Raw genomic sequence first — 22,511 nt, 5'->3', positions numbered from 1 at the left:
TGTGTTCTGAGCAAAAAAAATCATTGGGTTTGAAAAAAAGAAAAAAAACAACTGTGTGCATGAATACAGGCACATGTATTCACATTTTTTTGGTCTGATGGAGGTGACATTAATGCATACAATTTGAACAGCTTCTACCCTCTCCAGTACAGATGAGGTCACTGCATTTGTATATTAGAACATGACTCAGTGAGTAACAAATTTGGAAGAGTAGCAAATTCCTTTTGAGGAGCAAATGTCTATTTTTAAGCTTTGGCATTGTATCTTTGACACAAGGATTTTCTCAACAGGCCTGGAGGATTATCCTGGGCAAGTTCTGACGTGTAGAGTGTCTACTCATTAGGTCAGCAGATAATCATAACTAGTGATTTAATAAAACATAAAATTCAGAGACATCGTGTAGCCACAACACTCACCATGTATCACGAACAACTGTGAAAGGCCAATAAAAAAGTCAACCAAAGCTTCAGTATTCTGTTTTTCTTAGGTTGTTAACATATAACTGATATGTTAACATATCTTATTTCCTGCACTAATTAACCCAGAATGAGATGTTTTTCTAAAAACTAAGAAGATGGAAATGTAAAGCAGGCAGCTACTCCATCACTGTGCTTGTCCCCTCTCTTACATCAGCAATCGAGTGTAGTCCAGGCAACCAGAGGCAACAGGTAAGTGTGCGTATCCAGCACTGCAAAACCCACACATGTCAGTGCCACTGTCATGCAGAAGAAAGCAAATGTAAGAAAAAATTGAGCAAGAGTTAATGGTCTGTGGCAATGGCGTCTTTATTATTCATGGAAAAAGTGGGCAAAGTGCAGAATGCAATAGGAGGAAGAAAAGCTTGAGGAAGACTTAAACGTCCCTCCCTTTAAGCAAACAAAAAAAGAGCCTCACAAAATTTTACTAAGGTAACTCAAGAACCTTCACACACTTTGGGGCAGCAGTTTCCACTTCATGATTGCTGTTTTCATTTGTTTTCACTTCAGACCTTAACCAGCGATATCAAATTTGAAATATGGCATAAATTCCATTTCATCATGCTGAGTTCTCATTTACTTGACTCTTCCCACTATACATCTGCTGAAGTCAAAGAAATACTTGGGGATTTTGCAGCAACATGTGCTTCATTTTTGCACCTGCTGATACCTTTGACAACAGCAAGCTAAATGTTTGAAAGAAACATCTTACTACCTAATCCTGAGGAGGAAAAATAATGAAAAGTAATGCCTATGTCTCTTTAGAAAATTAAGGGCTACCAAACACTTCTGTTTAATTTGGATAGCTATACTTAATGTTCTTACATTAAAGATGCAGGCACTATTTTAAAAAGTAACACCGGTGAGCATTTAATAAAAATACTGAATATTAAAACAGATTGAGAACTGCCCAACAAATTTTAGACTTTAGAGTAGAAATCCAAAGTTGAAGCCCTATCATGAAGCATAGTGACTTAAGGAAAGGAATTCAAGAGATATAGAAATATTCAGCTTTTAATTCACATCTCTCAGTAAGGAATCTCATTCTTGGACATAAAGATACTTATAGTTTGACAGCATTTCATCAAAATGGGTTTATTGCCCTCTGTAAGGCTAGAAAGAGAGGGGGGAGATGAAATGCTGTTGGCACTAAATTTTTTTCAATACTTTAACTTGAATTATTGAGAAACAACAGAGAGCATGCAATCAACAAAGATCACTCAAGGTACATTTCTCCTGTTGCTCTCCGTGATGTATGGCAAAAAAAAATACCCTTACATCCAATATGCTTAACAAGGTGAAAAACGTTTGGGTGATGTGGTAGAGACTCAGATCACAGAAGTGAGAAGCATGAACCCAGTCTATCAACTTAAACACCCCATCTGAGATAGAAATGAAAGAAAGTCTCAGAATTACCTCACAACCCTAACAGTACACAAATAAAGAGGTTCACTCAGAAACTAAAGATCAAGTCCAGCCCTTTAGTGAATGGCCCACAGGGAGACCAAACCCACATCCTTGGTGTCATGAGCTCCATGCCCTAATCAACTGAGCTAAAAGGTTTTTTACATTTTCACACGCAAAGGCATACAGAGGACCAGCTGTGGCCTGAGAACTAAAACCCTGGGTGCCCAAGTACATGTGAGACCCAACATGGTGGGTAAATGGAAAGGCTTTTCAGAGCACCTCGCAGACCGAGGGCTGTTACTGCATGTAACAGGGGCTTGAACACCTCCTAGGAGGTAAAAGGAAGAGCAACTAGGGGTGGTAAGAGTTGCCACGGAGTCTTTAGGGAACAGGAAAGGGAAGAATCAATGTAGCATAGAAAGGCAAGCGTAGAAAAACAGAGGAATAAGGAAATAAAAGAGTCCAGGCCCTCACAAACCAATGCTTGCGATGTCCTGTGGCCAACCAGCACCACCTGGCCCATCTTCTCTTTAAGCTCTATTTTCCTGGGTGAGAAGCTCTCTGGTCTGAGATGTGAGTACCAGCAAGAGCACAGTTAATGTCACCAGCACCACTGAACACATCCCAGGCCGTGGCACGGGAATGGCTCTGGGCACGGCAAGCACAGCCACACACCAGGGCAGCTCCTTCCCCGGCTGAGTGACCACACTGACCACAGTGAATGGCCACACTGTGCACAGGACTGCTCACAACAGCAGCTCTGTCAGGAGGAACACCAGCACAAACACATGGCATGAGCAGTCAACACAGCAAATAATGATCTGCAAGCACAAAGAGGCCAAACTGGAGGCCATCTGCATAATGCTCTTCCCAGGAGCTGATGTTTCAGTGAGTGAAAGTGTCCCTCCTTATTGTCTGAACAGTGGCAGTTGTACTGAGGAAATGCTCCTCAAAAAAAAAATAAAAAAAATAAAATAAATGAAAATAAGTTTCACCAAGATACAACTGAAATCTGGCATTTTTGCTTTGCCAGGGTAAGAAGCATATGTCAAAACCAAAAAGAAAGTTTTCCTAAAGCAAAGATTTGTTCAGGTCCAAAAAGAAAATGTGTGTAATGAATGAGGAGGTCATGATCTTATTCTTAGTAAAAAAATCAACATTTGCAATTTTTTCTGTGTACTACATAAAATTTGCTGAAACGCGTTTTTATCTTGATTTAACAGAAATAAGTCAGCTACAAATGTGCAGCAGATCAAAATCAGCCTTAACCAGAAAGCAATTTCCTGAAGAAAAACCCGTTCCTTTTCATCATGTGGACAACTCCTGCATCACTTCACTAAAATACTAACACCCCAAATCCCTACAATAAGGCAAGCACCGCTATAGGGAAATACTAACCAGAGGTCAAATGAACTAACTCTTTTTGCCACAAGTAATGTCCAAAACAGACAAGTTCTAAGCTCACAGTAGTGAATAAAGGATTCTCTATAGATTACTTGCAACTGCATTGAAGGGATAAGCACCCTCACAGCAACAGAAAAATAAACTAAGAAGGTGCTAGGGTTTGGAGTTAGTTGTTTTCTGGGGGAGAGGGTTTTTGCCTTTTTTTTTTTTTTTTCTACTATATTGCACTGTGATTGCAAAGGAAAAAAAAGCAATTAAAGCTCAAAGTCTGCCAAGAAAGCAGACAGGAATTGCATGTACTAGCTGGCTTGACAATAAAAGATTTTAAAGTAGGAGCAATGCCCATTTGAAAAACATAAAACAGTTTCTCTATAAATAACTTTCACAAAACAGTCAGTTACACCCTAGCATGTAATTTTTAAAAATGTTAAAATACTAAAAAAACCCCAAACACACAATTCAAATGCATTTTTCAGAAAAGATAGTTTGTGAAGACTCTAATCACCTCCCATTTAAAAAAAAATTGTTAAAAATACAGCTAAGTATTCACCTCAACAATCCTTACAAGAGTTGGAGTGAGCAATCACCTCACTGTTGCTCTCATACACACAAAGAATAAATGTTAATAGTATGACAATGCTAAATAAACCTGCTTTTAAAAAAACAGCACAATGAAATGACTAATATTTTCAGCATAATGAGGCAGAATTATAGCCCCATTTCATGGCCAGCTTTAAAAGCCTATTATGACAGGAGGGCCAGGTTACATACCCTGACTTACAAAACTCCCGAAGTTCTTTTTGGCCATTTAAAACCCAAAATACTGCTTCATCAAAAACATCACTGAAGTACACACAAATTAACAGTTGCAGAGAGTATACAGGTCAATAGTAAAGATGCTTCAGTGTCTCCAATCACTAGTTCAGGCAGTGGGCACCACTCTTGGAGGGAAAACAAAATTTGTAACATAGACTGTTTTCCACTGGATTGACATGCCTGCCCATGCTTAAGCAGATTGAACATTATGAAATCCTTCACAACATGATAAATCCTAGGCCAGATGACACAGCAAGAGGATCAAGACTCTTCCGGAAAGTAGAAGGAAGAGGAGAATGCAAATATTAGTGGGACTTCAGGCTGGTGTGTCAGAACATTGGTTGTAAGCTAATTTGTAAGTATTAATTATCCAAAATCAGCAATGCTGGGAACAAGTTATAAACAGTTCCCATAACTTTCATAATTATTCATCTTTCACTTGGCTCTCGGCTGGTAAAGGAAAAAATAAAAAGGAAAAAGAATTTGCAGTCTACAAAAAGTCTTTGGGACAAATTTCCTGATTTGAGGAAAAAAAGTTAAACACAAATTTACAGTTTTGGAATATTTTGCCTCTCTATAAGATCCAAGTACATCACTGTGACAGACAGCCTGAGCTCTTTGTTCTGTATTACCAACGGCCAAAAGAACAGGTAAGCAGAGATATTTTGAATTATATTACTGCACAACTGTAACTTACACAGAAGAGCTACCAAGCAGAAGGAATGCAATTTTAATATGGTCTTGAGTGACTTAGTGACTACCAAAGTTAAAATACTCATACAAGTAAGAAATAAGCACAGTAATATAATTCACAATTTGCAGAATGCACACCAGGATCTAGTTGTGGGAACCACTCAAAAACACTGAAGTAAAGCTCAGCGGAAAAGACTCAAAATCTGCTCTAAAACAAGCTTCAACAAGACACAACAGCAGACTTTTTATTTATTGCTTATAACTGAAAGCAACAAACACAAATAAAATTAAAAACATGTTCAAACAAAATCCCAAACACGCAAAATGTAGAAAAATGTCTTAGCAAGGGCTCAAGACAGGATTTGAAGTGGACAGCAGAACCTCATTTGAGTGCCCAGACAAAGAAAGTCTTGCACCTAGCAGGGAATAACCCTGTAAAGAGAGACAACCTAGCACCAGGAGGTGAGAAACAGCTCTGCAGGGAAGGACCAGGGGGTCCTGGTGATGCTGAACCTGGGGTAACATCTGGAACCCCTCCATTCTGAGTGTGGAACAAGCTCTCAAATAATAAAGGCTAACCACTTTCCACGCTGCATTAGCAAGGGCAGCCTGAGGGAAGTGATTTTTTTTCCCTCTGTTCAGTACTTAGGAAAGTATTCAAACAGTTAAAATAAGCAACATTGATTTAAAAAAAAAAAAAAAAAAAAAAAAAAAAAAAAAAAAAAAAAAAAAAAACCAACCCAGAAAAAAACCCAAATAACCTGGACTCCTAACAGGCTGTCAGTATCTACTGGAATTACACTTGGGGCATCATCCCAGTAAGCTCTGCAATTAGATCAAAAAGGCAGGACTACTTTATCATTATCCTAAAGCCAGTCTGAAGAAAATGTAATCAGAAGGAATTTGACTAGCTGACAAGACAAAACTGCATCCCCACAAGAGCTTTCACAAGCATCAGAACTAAAGCTGAAGCTGGTCAAAAGGAGTTCTATACTTTTCCTGCAGCTCAAGAAAACCACCAGAACTAAATCAAATAAACAGTCATTATCTCTGACTTCTAGAGAGCAGCACACATGCTTCAATGCCTATATTTATTCCACTCCTGTTCAAAACTTCATGCTTTATCACATAAAAATACAAATAAATAAAAGTATTCTTAACCATTGTTTGCAGACATTACCGTGTCAATTAAGCCCAGAAACACAATTTTATTTTTTTTCTTCAAATTGATGGAACACAGGAAGGTGTTCTTAGATACAAGTAATGTAAACAAATATTTCTCTACATTGTCAGGTCTGCTTAAAAAAAAAAAAAAAAAAAGAGAAATGAAATTAGGGGCATCACTGAAAAGCTTTGCAACTAATGAGTCATTTAACAAGGAGGCACCACATTCAGCATGGAGTGAGTAGACCTGAACTAATGTGGTTGCACACATCTGGCCCACTGTCTATACTACTGAAAACAAAACAGGTGCAAGTGTTATGAAAAAGAGTTTCGAAGCAGTGAAGAAACCACAAATGATCTAAATATTGGGTAGATGAGGGAAGAAAAGAACAGAAGAGAGTCTCAAAGGCATTCCTGGTCTGGTGTAGGCAGATTCCCCAAACTACATTCTAAAAATATTTCCCTTGCAGAACAGCCCTGACCAGATTCTTCCCAGAAAAAGAGTTGCATTCACAGACAGAAAACGCAATATTTGGAGTCTCAAGAAACTTGCAGAAACTATGTAAATGTAATTTCAACCACGTTGACAATATTATTTCTATTTGAGCTGTGTGCTCTACCGCGACAAAAATATTCAAAACTGGTACAAGATGCAACCTTGTCTTCGCAAAGAAAATATTATCAACTTGACTGTGCAAAACAATTCCTTCAACACAACATGGAGGAATGCAATAAAACTCCAAATATAAGAAATTCAAAAGGCTTGCTTAAGTAACAGCCTGCAAACTGAAACATTTGCTTGGCCTCATCCCAAGACAATTCCTCTGGTTTTCATCCTTCTCATGCTGACTGCCTGACTCACCAAAGCATTCACATTCTTCCACTCGAATCTTCCACTTTTTGATCTCAGTGGAATGGACAATTTACCAGATAAGGAGATGAAGCTGGTGTCCACCTTGTGAACTCATCCCCACAATTATCCCTCCAGACTGTCTTTTGGCAAAGTCTCCACATGGAAACCTTTATGTCAAGGTTTTATTTCATGGATGCTACCAGAAATTGAACAGCCAGGTGAACAGGTGAGTTCTGCCTTGCACTTGGTGTGCGTGTGTGTATGTGTAGATATATATGTGTATACATATATATATATTCAACATCTGTGTAACAGTGACCTTTATGGTCATGAGCAACATTCAAAGCCAACTTGCAGACCTTGCTGAAGATGAAAGGCATTTATAGGAGTTTAAAGCAAAAACAAAAAGGCCAAGCCTTTGGAAGACGAGTGCACTGAGAATTACTAAAGAAACAAGCTGCACCAGACTCAGGAAATCCCTGATACGAAAATAGCTGGATGTGGGCAAGGAGTCAGGTTAAGCCTCATATATAAACTTACTCTGTTTCTATGCACATTTGCTTAGGGCTAGAGTCAGAACCAGGATACAGGGCAAGATGCACTCTGAAACGATTTACCTCTACTGTTAGGTATGATGCAATTTGTCAGAAAGAACATAGAGTAGCTTTACCATCAAGAAACTGCCATCAATGGATCCTCACCACTATACATAAAAGGATTACAAAAAAATGTTTCAGGAAGGTGCAGCTGAGCTAATGCTACCGGGATTCCACTAAGCTACACCAGCTTCTGTGGTACAAGACATGGAAAGCAGCAGGAAAGGGAGAAAAAGCTCCTGAAAATGTAATTTGATGGATTTTTAACAGCTCTCTGCAGACAGCAATCCACCCTTCCTCAGAGCACCTGCAGTGCACTTGACATGCTTATATACAACAAGAGCAACCCTACCTGAGAGGCTTTGCAGCGAGCTGCAGCGAGCCCAGCCGACCCCAGGGCTCAGTGCGGGCCAACTGCTCTCCCTGTTCCAGTTCATGCTCTCCCACTCCCCCTCGCACACCAGCTCCAGGCTGATCTGAAACCACACTGATTTCAACTACCCAAAGTAAGAGACAACAAAAGCAGCATCTGGGAAGCTGCCAGGAGGGGAGTGGATACTGCCAATTTCAGTATCATGAAGCTGTTCTACATCAGCGCGTCCATTTCGTGAAAACTCCCACTAATTCACCTGCAAAGCTTTCGGCTAAACATGAAAAAAGAACCAAAACAAAACAAAGTATTTAAGTATTTTTACATCTTATTCAAACAAATATGTTTATATTTGAAAATACAACAATGCATACCAAGAGCTCGGCTTATTACACAGTCGACTAAAATCATTTCAAATCACATTAAAGACGTAGAAGCAATACAGATGTTGCTAGAAAAGTGTTAAGAGAAGCCTGATAAGCAGAAATTTTTTAGTATATATAATAAAGCATACCTATAATAAAGCAAGTGGATGCAATGGAATGAGAGGTGCTTAATTCTGGGGGAAAAAAAAAAAGACCAGAAACATACATATCTGTTTACTAACCATAGATAATAACACTTCCTCTTTCTCACTAAAATGCTTGTTTTAAATGCAAAGCAACTTTTCCTCAACTGTAGTCACCTAATTAAAGATTGTGTTGTTTAACTACTAAATACAGTTGAAAGCCCAAAATAGAACCAAACTTCAGCTTATTTCCCAACAGCTCAGAGCTGGCAGGTTCACCTCTTCCAGGTTTTTCCACAAAACAACAAACACCTTAAACAGGTCAGTTGTAAAGCAGCTTCCAGGACCATCTGAGAACAAATGAAGAAACAGAGGGAAAGTGCTGCATCTAAGAACAATGGAACATCACTGGCACAAGAATCAACTACTCAAAGACATACTGGGTGTTGGAAGGAAGGTCTTAATTATTTGAGCACTTAAAAGTCCCTATATTCAACTTATTTCAAGGGGAGTAGAAGGTAAATAAACTTTATTTTATAAGGCTGGAGACTAAAGATTGCTAGAAAAGCAATGGGATGACTGCTTACAAATCAGGTAATCCTTTATTTTAAAGCAACAAGGTCCTAAAGTTGGAATGCCATTTATTCTTATAAAAACCTGAAAATTTTTGTTTAATAACAGTGAAAGCCTGTCTGTAGCACCAGGGTAAGACTTAATGCCAACCCTCTTTGAGGGAACAATAGCGACATTTTTCAAACTGAAGTCCGGATCTTTCATTTTCTTTTTGTCCGGACCAACCTTTTGTAGCACATGTACTTTCAAAAGACAAAGTAAAGAAAGCCCAGGATTCTTTGCACAGTGTGCACCAGATCAGCAACGTGAGCACATCCTAGTTAACTGCTGCAAGACTCTTCCTTGCTGGACAAGTCAGCAGGTTACACAAGCTTTGAATTTTTAAATATATGAACAAGCACACTAGCATGCCATTGTGAGCTTTAGGCCTTAGAACAATGGGGCATTTTTTAAAAGAATTTGAAATGCTCCACATGATATTGCTTTGTAAAAGATAATGGCTTCATTTTACTTCCCGCTCTGCAGCAACAAAACTTTCTGTGTTATTTACAAGCTGATAATATGTGTGCTTGCTAGTTTATAGTATTTAGATACTGTATTATAAAATATACAAGGGATTAAAAGCACTGAGACTTAAAAGGGGGGGGTTTTTTTGAAGTGCATATGTGAAATGTAGAGAAATAGTGTTTAAAGAAACAGAAATTCCATTGGAAAGTCAGTTGTCTGTGGTTTCACTTTTCAGCTGAGTTTTCAACTCAATTATTTCATCAAAAAAACCCCATGAAAGTGAGTGAGTAGAAATAAATTTCCGAAGTTAAACTATCTGGTTTTACTCCAATGAAAAAGATTTTCAAGTGCTTGTACTATGGGTCTTGGCAGTTTACATTATTTGTGTTACTTAAACACCAAATAATTTTATTTTTCACCTGATTCAATTTCAGGCAATCTAGTCTGAGAAATTTACTTTGAATAAAAAAGGATGCTGTTGAACGTGACGGTTTCCCTTTGAAATTCTTCATAGGGGTGAGACAGTTGTCTTGCATTTGTGCTTCTAAAAGGCCTTCCACAATGAGGTGCTGACCCGTAACAAGGAACATGAGCATTATCACAATTCAAATAAAGGCAGGACTAACTGCTGGATACAAAGACAGAGGTAAAGTAGTTAATGTTCTCAAGCTAGGGTTTTACAGACAACTGAGAACACTGCCTGTACACATATCCAGACAATAAAAAATTACAAAATAAACAAGTCACATGCTCATGACAAAAGTACCTACTAATTTTCCCATGAAGCAGTTGCACATGATCTCTTTCAAGACTGTTGTGAACAAACACATAGACATTTACATACTTCAGTGTAAACCATATTCAACAAAGAAATAAGGAGGTTGCAGCAAGAGTAATGTCTGCATTAGAAATTTCTAAAGCACAACAAACACTAGGATCCAACATCTCACATAAGTTTTTTCTACACACGCTATTTAGTATTACTTTAAATTTATGCAGCACTATCCCCAGCTGAACCTCGGAGGATGGCTCTTTGCAAGATTAACTAATAACTGAGCCACAAACAGAACCAGGTACGATATTGACAATTGTGTAACAGCTAAATTGGCCACAATTTCTTCAATGAATGTAGAAACACGCAGTATGCTGGGTTTTCTGTAAACATCAGCCCTATGGTTTTCATTATGATTTGTTGATCAGTAAAAACTTCAACGAGACCGTTGAACTTAAACTGAAGTGCCAAAACAGATGAAAATTTTAATCCTTCGTTCTCCCAGGGGAAATTCAAAGGATTGCTGAGATGCTCATGACAACTCAAAAACCACGCAGAACAGAAAACATACCACATCAACCATTTCATTTCTGCCCAGCAAAAAGCGTTCCTGTGGCTCCAGCAGAATCCATCCCCAGCAGCTGCCACAGGGGGCCAAAGGCTCAGACCAACAGCTGGCAGCACCACTGCATTTCTTCACTCCTGCTCCCATGGACAAAGCTCTCTGTACTGCCGTTGCTGGTAACTGGATTGGCAGTTTCAGGCACGTCCAGGAGTTCCCGCCATCACAAACATGTTATCTTGTGTATCTTTCATATCAAAGTGCAAGATAAAGAGCAAACACTGCTGGCTTGACAGAGATCTGTCCAGTATAAAAACAAGAGCATTTCCCAAGCTTTGCAAAATTAGTGACCATAGGGGCCACTTCAGTAGCAACACTCACACACTGGCTTGGACAACAGGAAAAAGTCCCACAGCAGCTTTTGGAAACAGGGCATGGGAATTATTACTCACAGTGTTACAAGGGCTTTCACAAGGTTGTTTTCCACATTTGAAGAAAGCCAAAGTGGTTTCTTAATTGTGTGAAGTTTATGTTCCTCCATCCCCTAAAAGGGCTAAACTATACTTACATTTTAAAAATTGGTGATATATAGGAAGAAAAAACCAAAACATACTGATTAAGAGAATCCCACTTTTATAGGGCACACACATTGTTCAAATATTGCTAGAGAACAGGGTTTTAAAGACATATTTTCCAGGAAGCAGAATGTATTAGGAGCAACATTCTTGCTATACAGCTTGTCCAGCACATTTTGCGTAACGAACCATTTAAATTGATAACACACTTTCATACTAGTTCATCATATATTGAACTTTTGTAACTACGTTTGGAATAACAAATACTATTCATTACAAAGTCATAAGGATCATCAGCCACGTGTACAACATTTGGTCACTTCCGAGTCCATATATTAATATATTTATGACCTATAAAAAGCAGACACCTGCACAAATCATTAACCTAGATTATTAACTGTTACAGCACCCAAGAGCTTGCTCATGGTAATAACATGTAGCTACCTATTCTACCTTGTATAATTGTGGTCACACCCCTCTGTAACACGCCCATAATGTGTTTACAACTTGGAACAGTTCATAAATGATTTATAAAAAAATCTTATAATAAACAATACCCCTGTATATCTTTTTTTTTAAACCATCTGGGCTCTCAAGACACAATATGTGAAAGCACAAAGCAAAGATGAAAACAAGACACAACTGATTTTGAGATGACAGATGAAGAAAAAGAGCTTTTGTTGTTTAAAAAAATATATATACAAGGTATTGACTATCCTCAAGCTAACAGTGGAACAGTATGATCAAGAGCATCATTTTATGTAGTTTTAAATGAAGTGCAGTTGGAAAAGTGACAGTTTGTGTATAATTAACTGAACTGCAAAGTGAACGTAAAAACAGCATCACGCTTTCAGTCAGTATAATCACTTACCAATTTCAGCAGGTAGTTGCTTGATTTTGTTCTCTCGTATGCTAAGCATGGTGAGTTTTGACAAGTTTTTGATATCCTTTTCCACAGTAGTTATACGATTAAAGCGTAGGTACAGAGTGGCGAGGGAGCTTAGCCTGTACACCACCGAGGGGATTTCTCTCAGTTTGTTATGCCGCAGGTCAAGCATGCGCAGTTTCTTCAAGTTATCAAGAGAGTCAGGCAAACTGGTGAGTGAGTTCTCACTCAGAGCCAGCGTCACCAGGTTCACAAGACAGCCCACCTCTGCCGGTAGGCACTGCAGTTTGTTACTGTATAAATAAAGTTCTGTCAACTGCGTTAGCTCTTTGATAGCTGATGGAAGCAAGTGTATAGACCTCTTGGACAAGTCCAAGCGCATGGAATTCTCTTCCCGGCATTTATTTAGCTCTTTGATCACTTCAGCATTGCTGGATTTTTTGCGAGTACCTGTGGCAGGATTAGGTCTTTTTATCGTATTGTCCACTGAAAAAGCCACCCCAGGCTGCGTGCTACTGGAGTCCTTCTTTCCATCTTTGGCATCTTTCCCTTTGGTCTTAGGCTCCTTTTCTTTGCCCTCTTTCCCAAACCCTCCAGAGGCCTTGGCCTCCTTCTCCCTTTCTTTTGACGATTGGACTTTTGGATCCTTCTCTTTACAGTCCTTTTCTTTTCCTAGATTACTACTCATGGTGACTCAATGTTCAGCAAGCACCACATGAAATCTGTTTCTGAAGTCCACAAGAACAATTCAATGCTGAGGCAACAAGGATCCTTAAAACACGCAAGCGTTGAACCCAGGGAGGAGCTTCAGAGGTGTGACACCCATTTGCTACATATTGGTTCTGAAGGCACTCTGTCCTAATCCCACTATCAGGAGATTCAGCTGTAGAGATCAGGTCAAATGCTCCGTATTAGTATTTCTGGAACACAGAGAAGAGAAGCCAAAGTTAGTGCAAATATAAAACTTCCAGTTAAATATTGAATGTTTCTACATCAAGCCTGACCTCAGTAACTCAGGTTAATGATTTGTCCTTCTGTTCAAATGTCAATGAAAAAGCCAAGGCTAAACCAAAAATACTACACATATTGCTCGCAAGACCCACTGTGGTACAAGAACTGTATTAATTAGTATACGTGAGGGAAGAAAAATCACAATTCTTAAACATAATACTGCCTTCAGTACTACATTTTAGTCACCATCTCATGTCTTACCTAGTTCTCACAATAACCCCCTGGTTATCAACATGTACATTCTCTCTTCCTTCAATGCCCAATCAGCCAATAAATACCTGCTATAATTTTAAGTGCCTGCCTCTTCAAACAAACCCGTACAGGCTTATTCTTTCAGCACAAAAGAATCTCAGTTCAATCTACAGTAAAATCTAATATGCTACAGTAACACAAACAGTTTGCCTTGAGACCTCTCTTCTGACCAGCTCTGAACCACAGGTCCCTGCTTTTAATGTGGAACAGGACGTTCTCACCAGCTTCACGTGCTTTGAAGAACCAAACACAAGGATTTTTAAAATATACCCATTAAAAAGTCAGTCGAAAGCCCAGAGGAAATAATATATTATCCTTCAAGACAAGCGAAATTATGAAGAAATTTCTCTCGGGAGTAGGATACAATTTATTTTTACCATATCTTGAATTTTCCCCCCTCAATGACTACAATGCAGCATAATAAGTGAACAGATGTCTGAAACCTATAAAGACCCATTTACACTTTTACAAAATCATCATGCATCATGGAAAGTTGCTTTTCTTCATGTTTCAATTCAAAACACATGACATGCCCAAGAACTTCACGATTCTGAGTAACATGGAAAGGTTTTTGAATGTATCTTTGTGGAAGAAAAAGAAAAAAATCAATGGCAGCAATAATTTCATGTCTCCATATTACTCCACCTTTTAGCTTTGATATGCAAGTATCCACTGCTGAAGAAAGTACCCTTGTTTTCCAGCCACCTTGTTTACATACTCTTAAAACCTCCAGAGGAGCTGTATCACTGTCCTGGCACTCCAACTTCTGTGCAAGTTCATAAAGCTTGTAATCAAAATCAATTAAATAATACTTCGCGTACTTAAGCCATCAGCAAGCATTATAAATACAAACATTTTTTAGCAGAGCTTAAGTAACCATTTTTAACTGCAGTCACACTGTGTATGCTTACCTTCAAATACAAAAATGTACATGGAGAACAAAAAGCTGCACACTTTGCTCTCTCTCTATATATATATTCATTCATATTGTTTTGAAAAGGTAAAGAAAATTTATTTTAAAATTATCAGAAGGACAAGGCACTTTACCCCAGCTGCAAAACCAGATGTTTAGTAACAATGCTCAAAAGAGAACCTGCCTCAGGAGGTGCCTTCCAGCCCTTCACCCTGATTCACTAGTGCTGCAGCATCACCAAGTGTGCTACAAACACTGTAATAGGAAAAATAAATAAATAAATAAATAAAACCACCAAAAAAACAACTCTTCCCCCAAAAGAAGCCTAAAATTTCCTCCAGTCCTGTGTTCTGGACAACTCTATTGTAATGGGCCATGGCTGAACGCTAGCAGCAGCAAGCAAAAACAGTTTTGAACTTGGAAATTTTCTGCACTGTTGAGTTTTCTAAAGCAGCACGGGACAGTTCTTTACTGTATCCTTAAGACTTCCACACCATTCATTAATTTGACCTCTCCTTGAGATTACTAACCTCACCAGATTATATTTAAAACTTCGTCAGCAATGTATAATCTACACGCTTGTAAAACACCAGTAATAGGAAATGTAATGACTCCCGATGCAAAAACACAGCTGACTGAAGGGTGGGAGCCCCAAAGGCTTGACAGCATGTTTTTCATTATGAAACAGTAACACAAAGGAATCAAGAACTAACACAGTTTCTGAATTCTGAAAATGCACAGAAAAGAGACGTGTAGCAGTGCCAGAACAGCTACTGCTCCTCATAGAGTCCCCAAAGTGCGAAATGCTCAAAGGGCTGCTGCTCTCTTGAGCTTTCAATTTAATCAAATTCAGGACCCACCAAGAGATTTGCTTCATTTCTGATGTGCACAGCAGCTGGAGGAGGTTTAGAAAGAGCCTCAGAAAGGAAAGACTGCTGGAGATTAGCGCTGCTGAAAGCAGCTCGGCAGTGCAAGTGCTCCAAATAATCTGCACGCATTTCACTGCCTTTGTTAGCAATAACTTTAATTGCACCTAGCAAGAAATTAAATGCTAAACTTCATGTAAGTTGCTCTGCACGATGTCTGCTGCAGATCATTCGAGCCTTAGGGTTACTCATATACATCAGGTCAAACATGTATGTAAACTTTTGGTGGGCATAAGTCTAATTACATATGCTACAGAGGAAGTTAAATGTGTTTCAAGAGGTTATGCATATTTTTCAAGCCCTTTTGGTTAAAGGACAAGAGTCACCATCAATTCTAAACTACAGTCAAACAAGCATTCATTGTATCTCAAAAGCAGAGCTTCTTTTAGAGATATTTTTAGCAGAAGGAAATTCAGTGAAATTAGCTAGTTCTGCCAACTACTTCCATTTTCCAATGCTGTTCAAACTGACTTCCTGTCAATATTAATTGACATAAAAACATTTAACTATTATGTTCCAGAGAACTTGGAAAATTTAATAAGACTCTTGCTTGGCACAGTATGTGAGGGGAAGAAAAACTTTTAGAGACATTAAGGAAAATAATCTCTTCCCTGTTCTGAATATTTTTTTTTTAAAGTAAAATATTTGTAAATAGCTATAAATAACCAGCTTCAGAGTTTTGATTCACTCTTCCTGATGTCTGGTGAACATAAACCAGATGTATTTCGGTTTTTCTGTCATCTGTAACTGATGAAACTTCAGAAACAGAAGCAACCTCAGCCTAAACTGTATCACCTTCCTTACTGTCTGGAAAAGAGGAACACATTTACCTTGTACATTTTAACGATTTTTTTTTTTAATATGTACAAATAATTGAAAAGAGATTTCAGTTTTTCTGAGCAACACAACCTAAAACATTTATGCAATAAATGCTTTATTAAAAGTGTGGTAATGTAGGAACATTTTGCCGTTCTAGGAATAGCACTACACTAATCACTGCAATTTGGCAGTATAAATACTGATGTTTCCTGGTCACTATCTAACACAATATGAGGCTTGAGATAAAGGATTTCAGCCAACTACTATACAAGCAAGGCTGTAAAAGCCTTAACTGTCTCCTACCCACTGCTGCAAAGTGGTGGGACCCCCCCAGACCAGGCTGTTCACCGCATGAATTACTCTCAGCAGTCCCTCACTTCCCAGAGGATGTGTTCAAGCGTCTTGTGACTCGCAATTATATGAAAGTTGCCTGTGAGTTCACAGAGATGGCTTGAAGAAGAAATTGTTAAATGAAATAAAAGAGTCTCCCACAGCTGAAACATCTCCCTCTCAAGTGATGAGGCTAAGCAACAGCAGTCTTCTCTGCCAAAGGGAAATCATCGCGGCACGTCATCTCACAGAACGGTCACTTTATAGCTCCACCTAAACCCTTACTGGTTCCCCTTCTGTGCTTCAGTGGCCAAACCAGGCACTTCAAACCATAAACGTTTCTGATATTCTAAGCATGTAATATCTAAGGCACCATTTTCACTCAAGTGTAACACATTACACTTAAGTGTAACAGAATTTTACTTCTGTAATGTAGCAAGAGACATACAGTCTGCATTTAGAAAGATTTTTTTTTTTACTACATGTACAACTTTTTATCACAATAGGAACAAATTTTCTCTTCATTCTGTGTTTGTACTAAACTTAACCCACACCACGACTAGGACTTTTCAACCTTAATAACAGCAGAGGATTGCTCTGAATATTAAACAAGTTGAAGAAATAAGGAATCAGCTCATACCTAAGACTCTGGAGTAAGCAGGTAACTATTCTACTACATAATGGTAAATAAAATGTTCTGAGATTGCAATTCTGATCTAGGTATTTCTGATTAGTCAGCCCTAAGTGATTCTTAACAACAAGGCAGAGTTCAAATGCTATCTGGTAATTGCAGCAACACCTCTTGACAAACAAAAACACACTAAAAAAAAAAAATCTACCTTGCTAAAAGTATTTACTTTTTAATTAGAGCAGCATGGGATACATCAAAAGCATTTCATATTCCAGTACACCACAAAGATGAACACATCAATAAGCAATGGATGAAATTTAAAGCTTAGCCCAAGTGGCTACAATGAACTTCCATTCTCAATACCACGTATGGGAAAAAAAAAAAAAAGCCACCCCAAAAAAACCCCAACCAGTCACTACTTTCATTTGGTAAACCAAATAGCTTAAGCCAACAAGTCACTTGCAAACGAAGCACATTCTCTCCTACAATTTCCTAGCTTCAAACATCTGACCTACAGAGTTTTCATCTGCATAAGTACATTTCGGCTTCTGCCACTGCAGCCACCACGGAGCAGCTGGGAGCAAACTGCTGAATCAGTCACTGGCAGCTGCAGAGCTCCTCTAAACACAAAACCTCATCCAGAGGTATGGAGACAGGGAACAACAGCCATCACTCCACCAGAGATCAAAAACTGCCCCATCTACCTCAACAAAAGCAGTGGTCCTGAAATATGCCAGCTAGACAGCTTCTCCTCTTTGGGAAGAAACAGGTTATTCCAGAGTACAGGGTGCTCAGTGGCAGCAGGCCAATACTGCCACGGTTCACCGTGCCAGCTACCCTGGTTGGCTTGCTCCATGGAGAAGGCCAACCATTAAATTCATCTCAGTCCTGTAAGTGGAAGGCCAGCAGATGGTCATTCACAGACTACCAATTTAGCCTCATTTCAACACCCCAGGATGTGGCACCCTAATCCCCTCTCACGCTGAGAGAGCGGCTTGCTCACAGCCTGAGCCCCGAGAGCTGGGTAAGGAGGAGGCCTGGGCCCTGACAGCCCTCCAAGCCCTTTAAACATCTTCATCTGCCACAGGACTGCAGCCAAGACCATCCCGACTGCTGCTCCCACGGCTGCCAAACAGCCGAGCATAATCCAGCCTCACATCCGAGCAAAACCCAGGGGTCGAGGGAATAACTGAACAAATGTCAGTCCAAGGGGTCAACAACTCCATTTAGACCATCTCTAAAGGCTTCCCCACGCTTCACTTGTGGTGCCTTAAATCTGCTGCAAGCACATCTGTAACTATAGGCACCTAATTCCAAGCCTATGTGCAATTACACTTGGAGTTACTATAAATAAGCAAATGAGTTTTTAAAGATTTGAAGGCTGATCATCGTGTGCTTGCAGAGCCAGGCAGATCTCCCAGGCCATCCCATCCCAGCTTCTGCCACAACCACGCCCCACCAGGGCAAACGGGCAGGCACATGGACATCACTGCTGGAATGAAGCTTTGGAATCCATCTTTTCACTCGGCGGTCACTCGCAGCAGCTTTGCTGCTCTCTGGAAGTACTTCCCTGCACCGAGTGCCAGGTCACATACCAAAGTCCAGAGCAGTCAGGACAAAAAGGTTCTACACTTGCAGACAGAAAGTCACCTATGCTTTAAGTTCCTAGGAGAAATAATCTTTAGTGCCCTGCCTTTGAACTCACCTAGCAAGTACAAAAATATACATACTGTGATTCATTCTGTGCACTCCAACATTATTTTTACAAAGTACTCTCTCTTCTTCTCCTTTGCGGGAACAAAAACCCGCCAGTTTTTTGGCCAAGTTATAAAATACCATTACATGTTTTTGTAGAAATAGACTCCAAGAGCAAAGAATTCCGCTAACTCCATTCAGCAGCTTATTTTAAGATGTAAAAAGGTACTTTCTGCATGTGTGGCCCCCCAGCATGCACCTTTTGAGCTGCATGTCTCCATTTCCATGGCAACTCACTGTATCAGCAGGCTGTGTAATCCTGCATAACACAAGAAACTTGAAAATCCTAACTTTCTAGATGAAACAAATTTCCAGGATTTAGTGCAGGTCCCAATACCTCTTAAAAGGGTCATTCTAAATCGATAGATTATTCTAGGGACACCCAGTTCTTGTTTCTGTGGCCATACAACTTCTCTACCTATAGTGGCACACAACCTTCTACAAGAGCAAGCGTTCCCAACCCACCCAATACCCTCCTCTGAATAAAGATCACCCACTCGTAGCAAAACTTTAATTTCCAATATAGAACAACCCTTCACTACATGGCACCCAGACACAACTATTCAGATCCCTCAACAGCTCCCATAAACAAAAGAAACAACCTGCCAAACACTGTTTTATTACAAATTCGACAGAAAATGGCACTGGTCCCACCAAAGGTGATGATACAAACTAGCACCAAGTATTTTTCGTTCATTCATGGTTTCTTCTGAGCAATAAAAAAAAATTGTCAAAACAAAACCTACTAAAAAGGAGACTAAACATGAATAACAAGCAAGTGAGGAAGTAAACACAAAAAGCATCAGCAGAGTTACATATTATCTACTAATTATTTGCATTATCAACAAATTAAGTTATATTGATCCTACAGAAACTGGGACAAAGCACACACAAAACCCCATCACAGCTAAACAAAAACATTGCTCAATTACAGCAGCATCCCATCCTGGCCCATAAAAGCAACGCAGAATTATCTACCAAAAAACTTGTTTATTGTAGCACTTCTCCGTTTATTTATCTCAGAATCTGATGCAGTAAGTTTGCTCACCTTCTTCAGCATGCTTTTCTGTAATAATTATGATGATTTCACAAAGTTCAGTGCTGGATGATTCTCAGTCCCTCCAATTTTCTGACCATAATTAGTGACTATAAGTCACTGGATCCTTTTGCAGAGAAACACTACACTTAAAAAAAAAAAAAAAACCAAAAACCCTGTCTAAAAATCAACTTAATGCGTTTTAACACAATTCTGTACATGAAAAGGAGTGATGACTCTTTACCTTCTACGTTCTAGCAGATAAAGCCACAATAACTACAATACTGTAGCTCAGCACTGAACAATATCTGGCCTCTCTTCAATCTTTTTATTGTTTTTAGCTAAAATTATTTGCAGTTCTTGATCTTCAGTTAAGACAACAAAAGCCTGGATATATTTGTTTTATTGAACACCTAGTTTAAATATTACTAATGCATTGAAAAGGAAATCTGCAGTAACATTTACTTTTCAACTAACATTGTGAGTTTGGAAGATATAGAAGTGTCTGTCAAAGTCCAAAAAAATACTTTAGCTTCATGTTTCCAATTACACATCTCCTCATCTTTCAAATCATTAACATTTTGAATCTGACCAGTTCTTAGAAAACAACAACAGATCACCATTCTTCCCAGGGAAAAGATAACAGCCCCAATCAGCAACAAATTTGGTCTAAGAGTACATTTCTGCTTCATTACAACTAAATTAAATAAAATTCATTTGAAAACTGCACAATGATTAGCTAGACTTGTTTCTTTATGACGGTATATTTTTCCAAAAGTTAACATTAAATATTACAGGAAACCAAAACAAATGTAGGCTATTCTGAATGAAAAGTCAAAAAAAATCTACACATCTCCCCCCATTACTGCTTAAGCAATGTTCTTTCCAGTGAGTTTTCTGTTTGGTTTTGTAATTCCACTCTTCCAGATAAATGCATCTTACCTGGTGAAAGCAAACTGACACAGGCCAGGTTTATTTATCTATCATAATGACAAAGAAATTGCTGTGTTTTAGCTAACTAGATATAAGTTAAAATACTCTCATCTCTCCTCCAGCAATCATTTGCCTAAACATGATGTGACCGACCATTTCTGCCATCCAAATACTCAGATGCAAGAACTAGAAACTGTCAAAGAGAAATGGTATTTTTCCTGTATTATGTGTGCCCACTCCAGCTGGAGTCTCATTTTTAACTGCTACATTTCTGAGCTTAATTACATTCTGCCCACTCAGCTTCAACTGGATTTTGCATTATTCCCTCCCTGTCCTCACCCTCTTATGCTGCATTACTGCACATGGTTAAGCAGATTACCACATTCCAATGGGCACCACATTCCAATGTATTCCATGTTCCTGCACCACTGCTTGAAATGATGCTCAGCCAGAGCTGGAGAAGCCAAAGGAGCTCCGAAATACCTTGGGGAGCTTCGCAAATTAACGGCACCATGGAAATGTAGGCTCATTATACACCCTGAGGAGGTGATGAAGAACAAAATTGCTCCCAAGCCTCTTTCAAAGCTTTCAACTGCTTCCCCCCATTGAGCATAACAGAATTAAACACGACATAGAGCAGTGAAGTATTATTGGAACAAACAGATGCATTCCATAGGTGATTCAGGTAGCCCTGTATACAGCCAGTGCTCTGTGGCAAAGGCTTCTTCAATCACCTTGATCTGTGTAAGACTTCACTCCTTCAAGCTGACATTTACCAGCATCTGCCTGCCAGCCCTCGGGGTTTTTTGGATTGTTTTGTGGTTGGAGAGAGGGGCCTTGAAGGAACATAAGAACAGAGGGGAAAGGTAAGATAATTCACTTGGTTCAGCTGTTTGCAAGACTAACAGCTGGTAAAAGCACATTGCTTTGTGGAAGGTAATCTTAACACCCATTTCATAACGATGGCATTTTGAGTTTAGATTAGGGACTTCAAATCTATTATAATGTCTGGTGCCACAGTGAATTTCACCACATATTCACTCTTGGCCACTCAAACTCTAATAAGAAAACTACAAGGAGATCCTGTGGTGACAAAGCTCTGAATATTTCACACAGCCTGAGCCTGCTTCACCTCCTCGACACCAACAGCTTCTGATACAAGGCATTCCCACAGAGCAAATCAAACCCAGAGGGGCCAAACAGACCTTTCTTTTCAGCTGAGACACCCTCCTGCTGTCCTCCCCACCTTCCTCTGGGTCACAGCAGCCACAGAGAGGAAATAGCTCCTGCCTGGAGCACAGGCAAGCTGAGAAACAGGCAGGAGCTGGAGCAAGAACAAGGATGGCACAGGGGATGGGCAAGAAGCAGCTGGTAAGAGATTCTACATAGGAGAGTATCACAGACATAAAAATACTGAGAAAATAATCAGTCAACAGGCTCCTGCTCCTACACACTGTGTGGAGAAGGGGTCTTGGAGATGGCAAATAATTGGAGAGGTATTAAACACACTGACAAGTATGGTCACCTACACCACTGGAAGCCATCTCGTTCACACCTCCCTAATTCTGATTGCTTTATAGTGAAAACTTAATTTTCATAACTTCTTAAGAGCATTTTTATTTAGCTTTTTACATGTTTTCTTCCCCACTCAACATTGAATGCATTAGCATTACAAAAAACCCCAAAATTACAGCATTTGAATTTATTGCAAGTTCATCCACATTCTGACAGATTCCCAAGATG

At 39.3% G+C, this 22,511-nt stretch overlaps 1 protein-coding gene across 5 annotated transcripts in view; it reads right to left on the bottom strand.

The window, feature by feature from the left end:
• The window catches only part of SHOC2 (SHOC2 leucine rich repeat scaffold protein), a 59,906-nt gene that overhangs the window by 22,880 nt on the left and 14,515 nt on the right, over positions 1-22,511 (bottom strand). For all 5 annotated transcript variants that reach the window (XM_040071426.1, XM_040071428.2, XM_040071427.2 and 2 more), the window contains exon 2: positions 12,148-13,082. In XM_040071426.1, coding sequence (XP_039927360.1) covers positions 12,148-12,850 — 703 coding nt within the window. In that variant the 5' untranslated portion in view covers positions 12,851-13,082. The remainder of the gene's footprint in view (positions 1-12,147; positions 13,083-22,511) is intronic.

Source organism: Hirundo rustica, chromosome 8 (genome assembly GCF_015227805.2).
Source record: "Hirundo rustica isolate bHirRus1 chromosome 8, bHirRus1.pri.v3, whole genome shotgun sequence".
NCBI lineage: Eukaryota > Metazoa > Chordata > Aves > Passeriformes > Hirundinidae > Hirundo > Hirundo rustica.
This window is presented reverse-complemented; position numbering and strand designations above follow the sequence as displayed.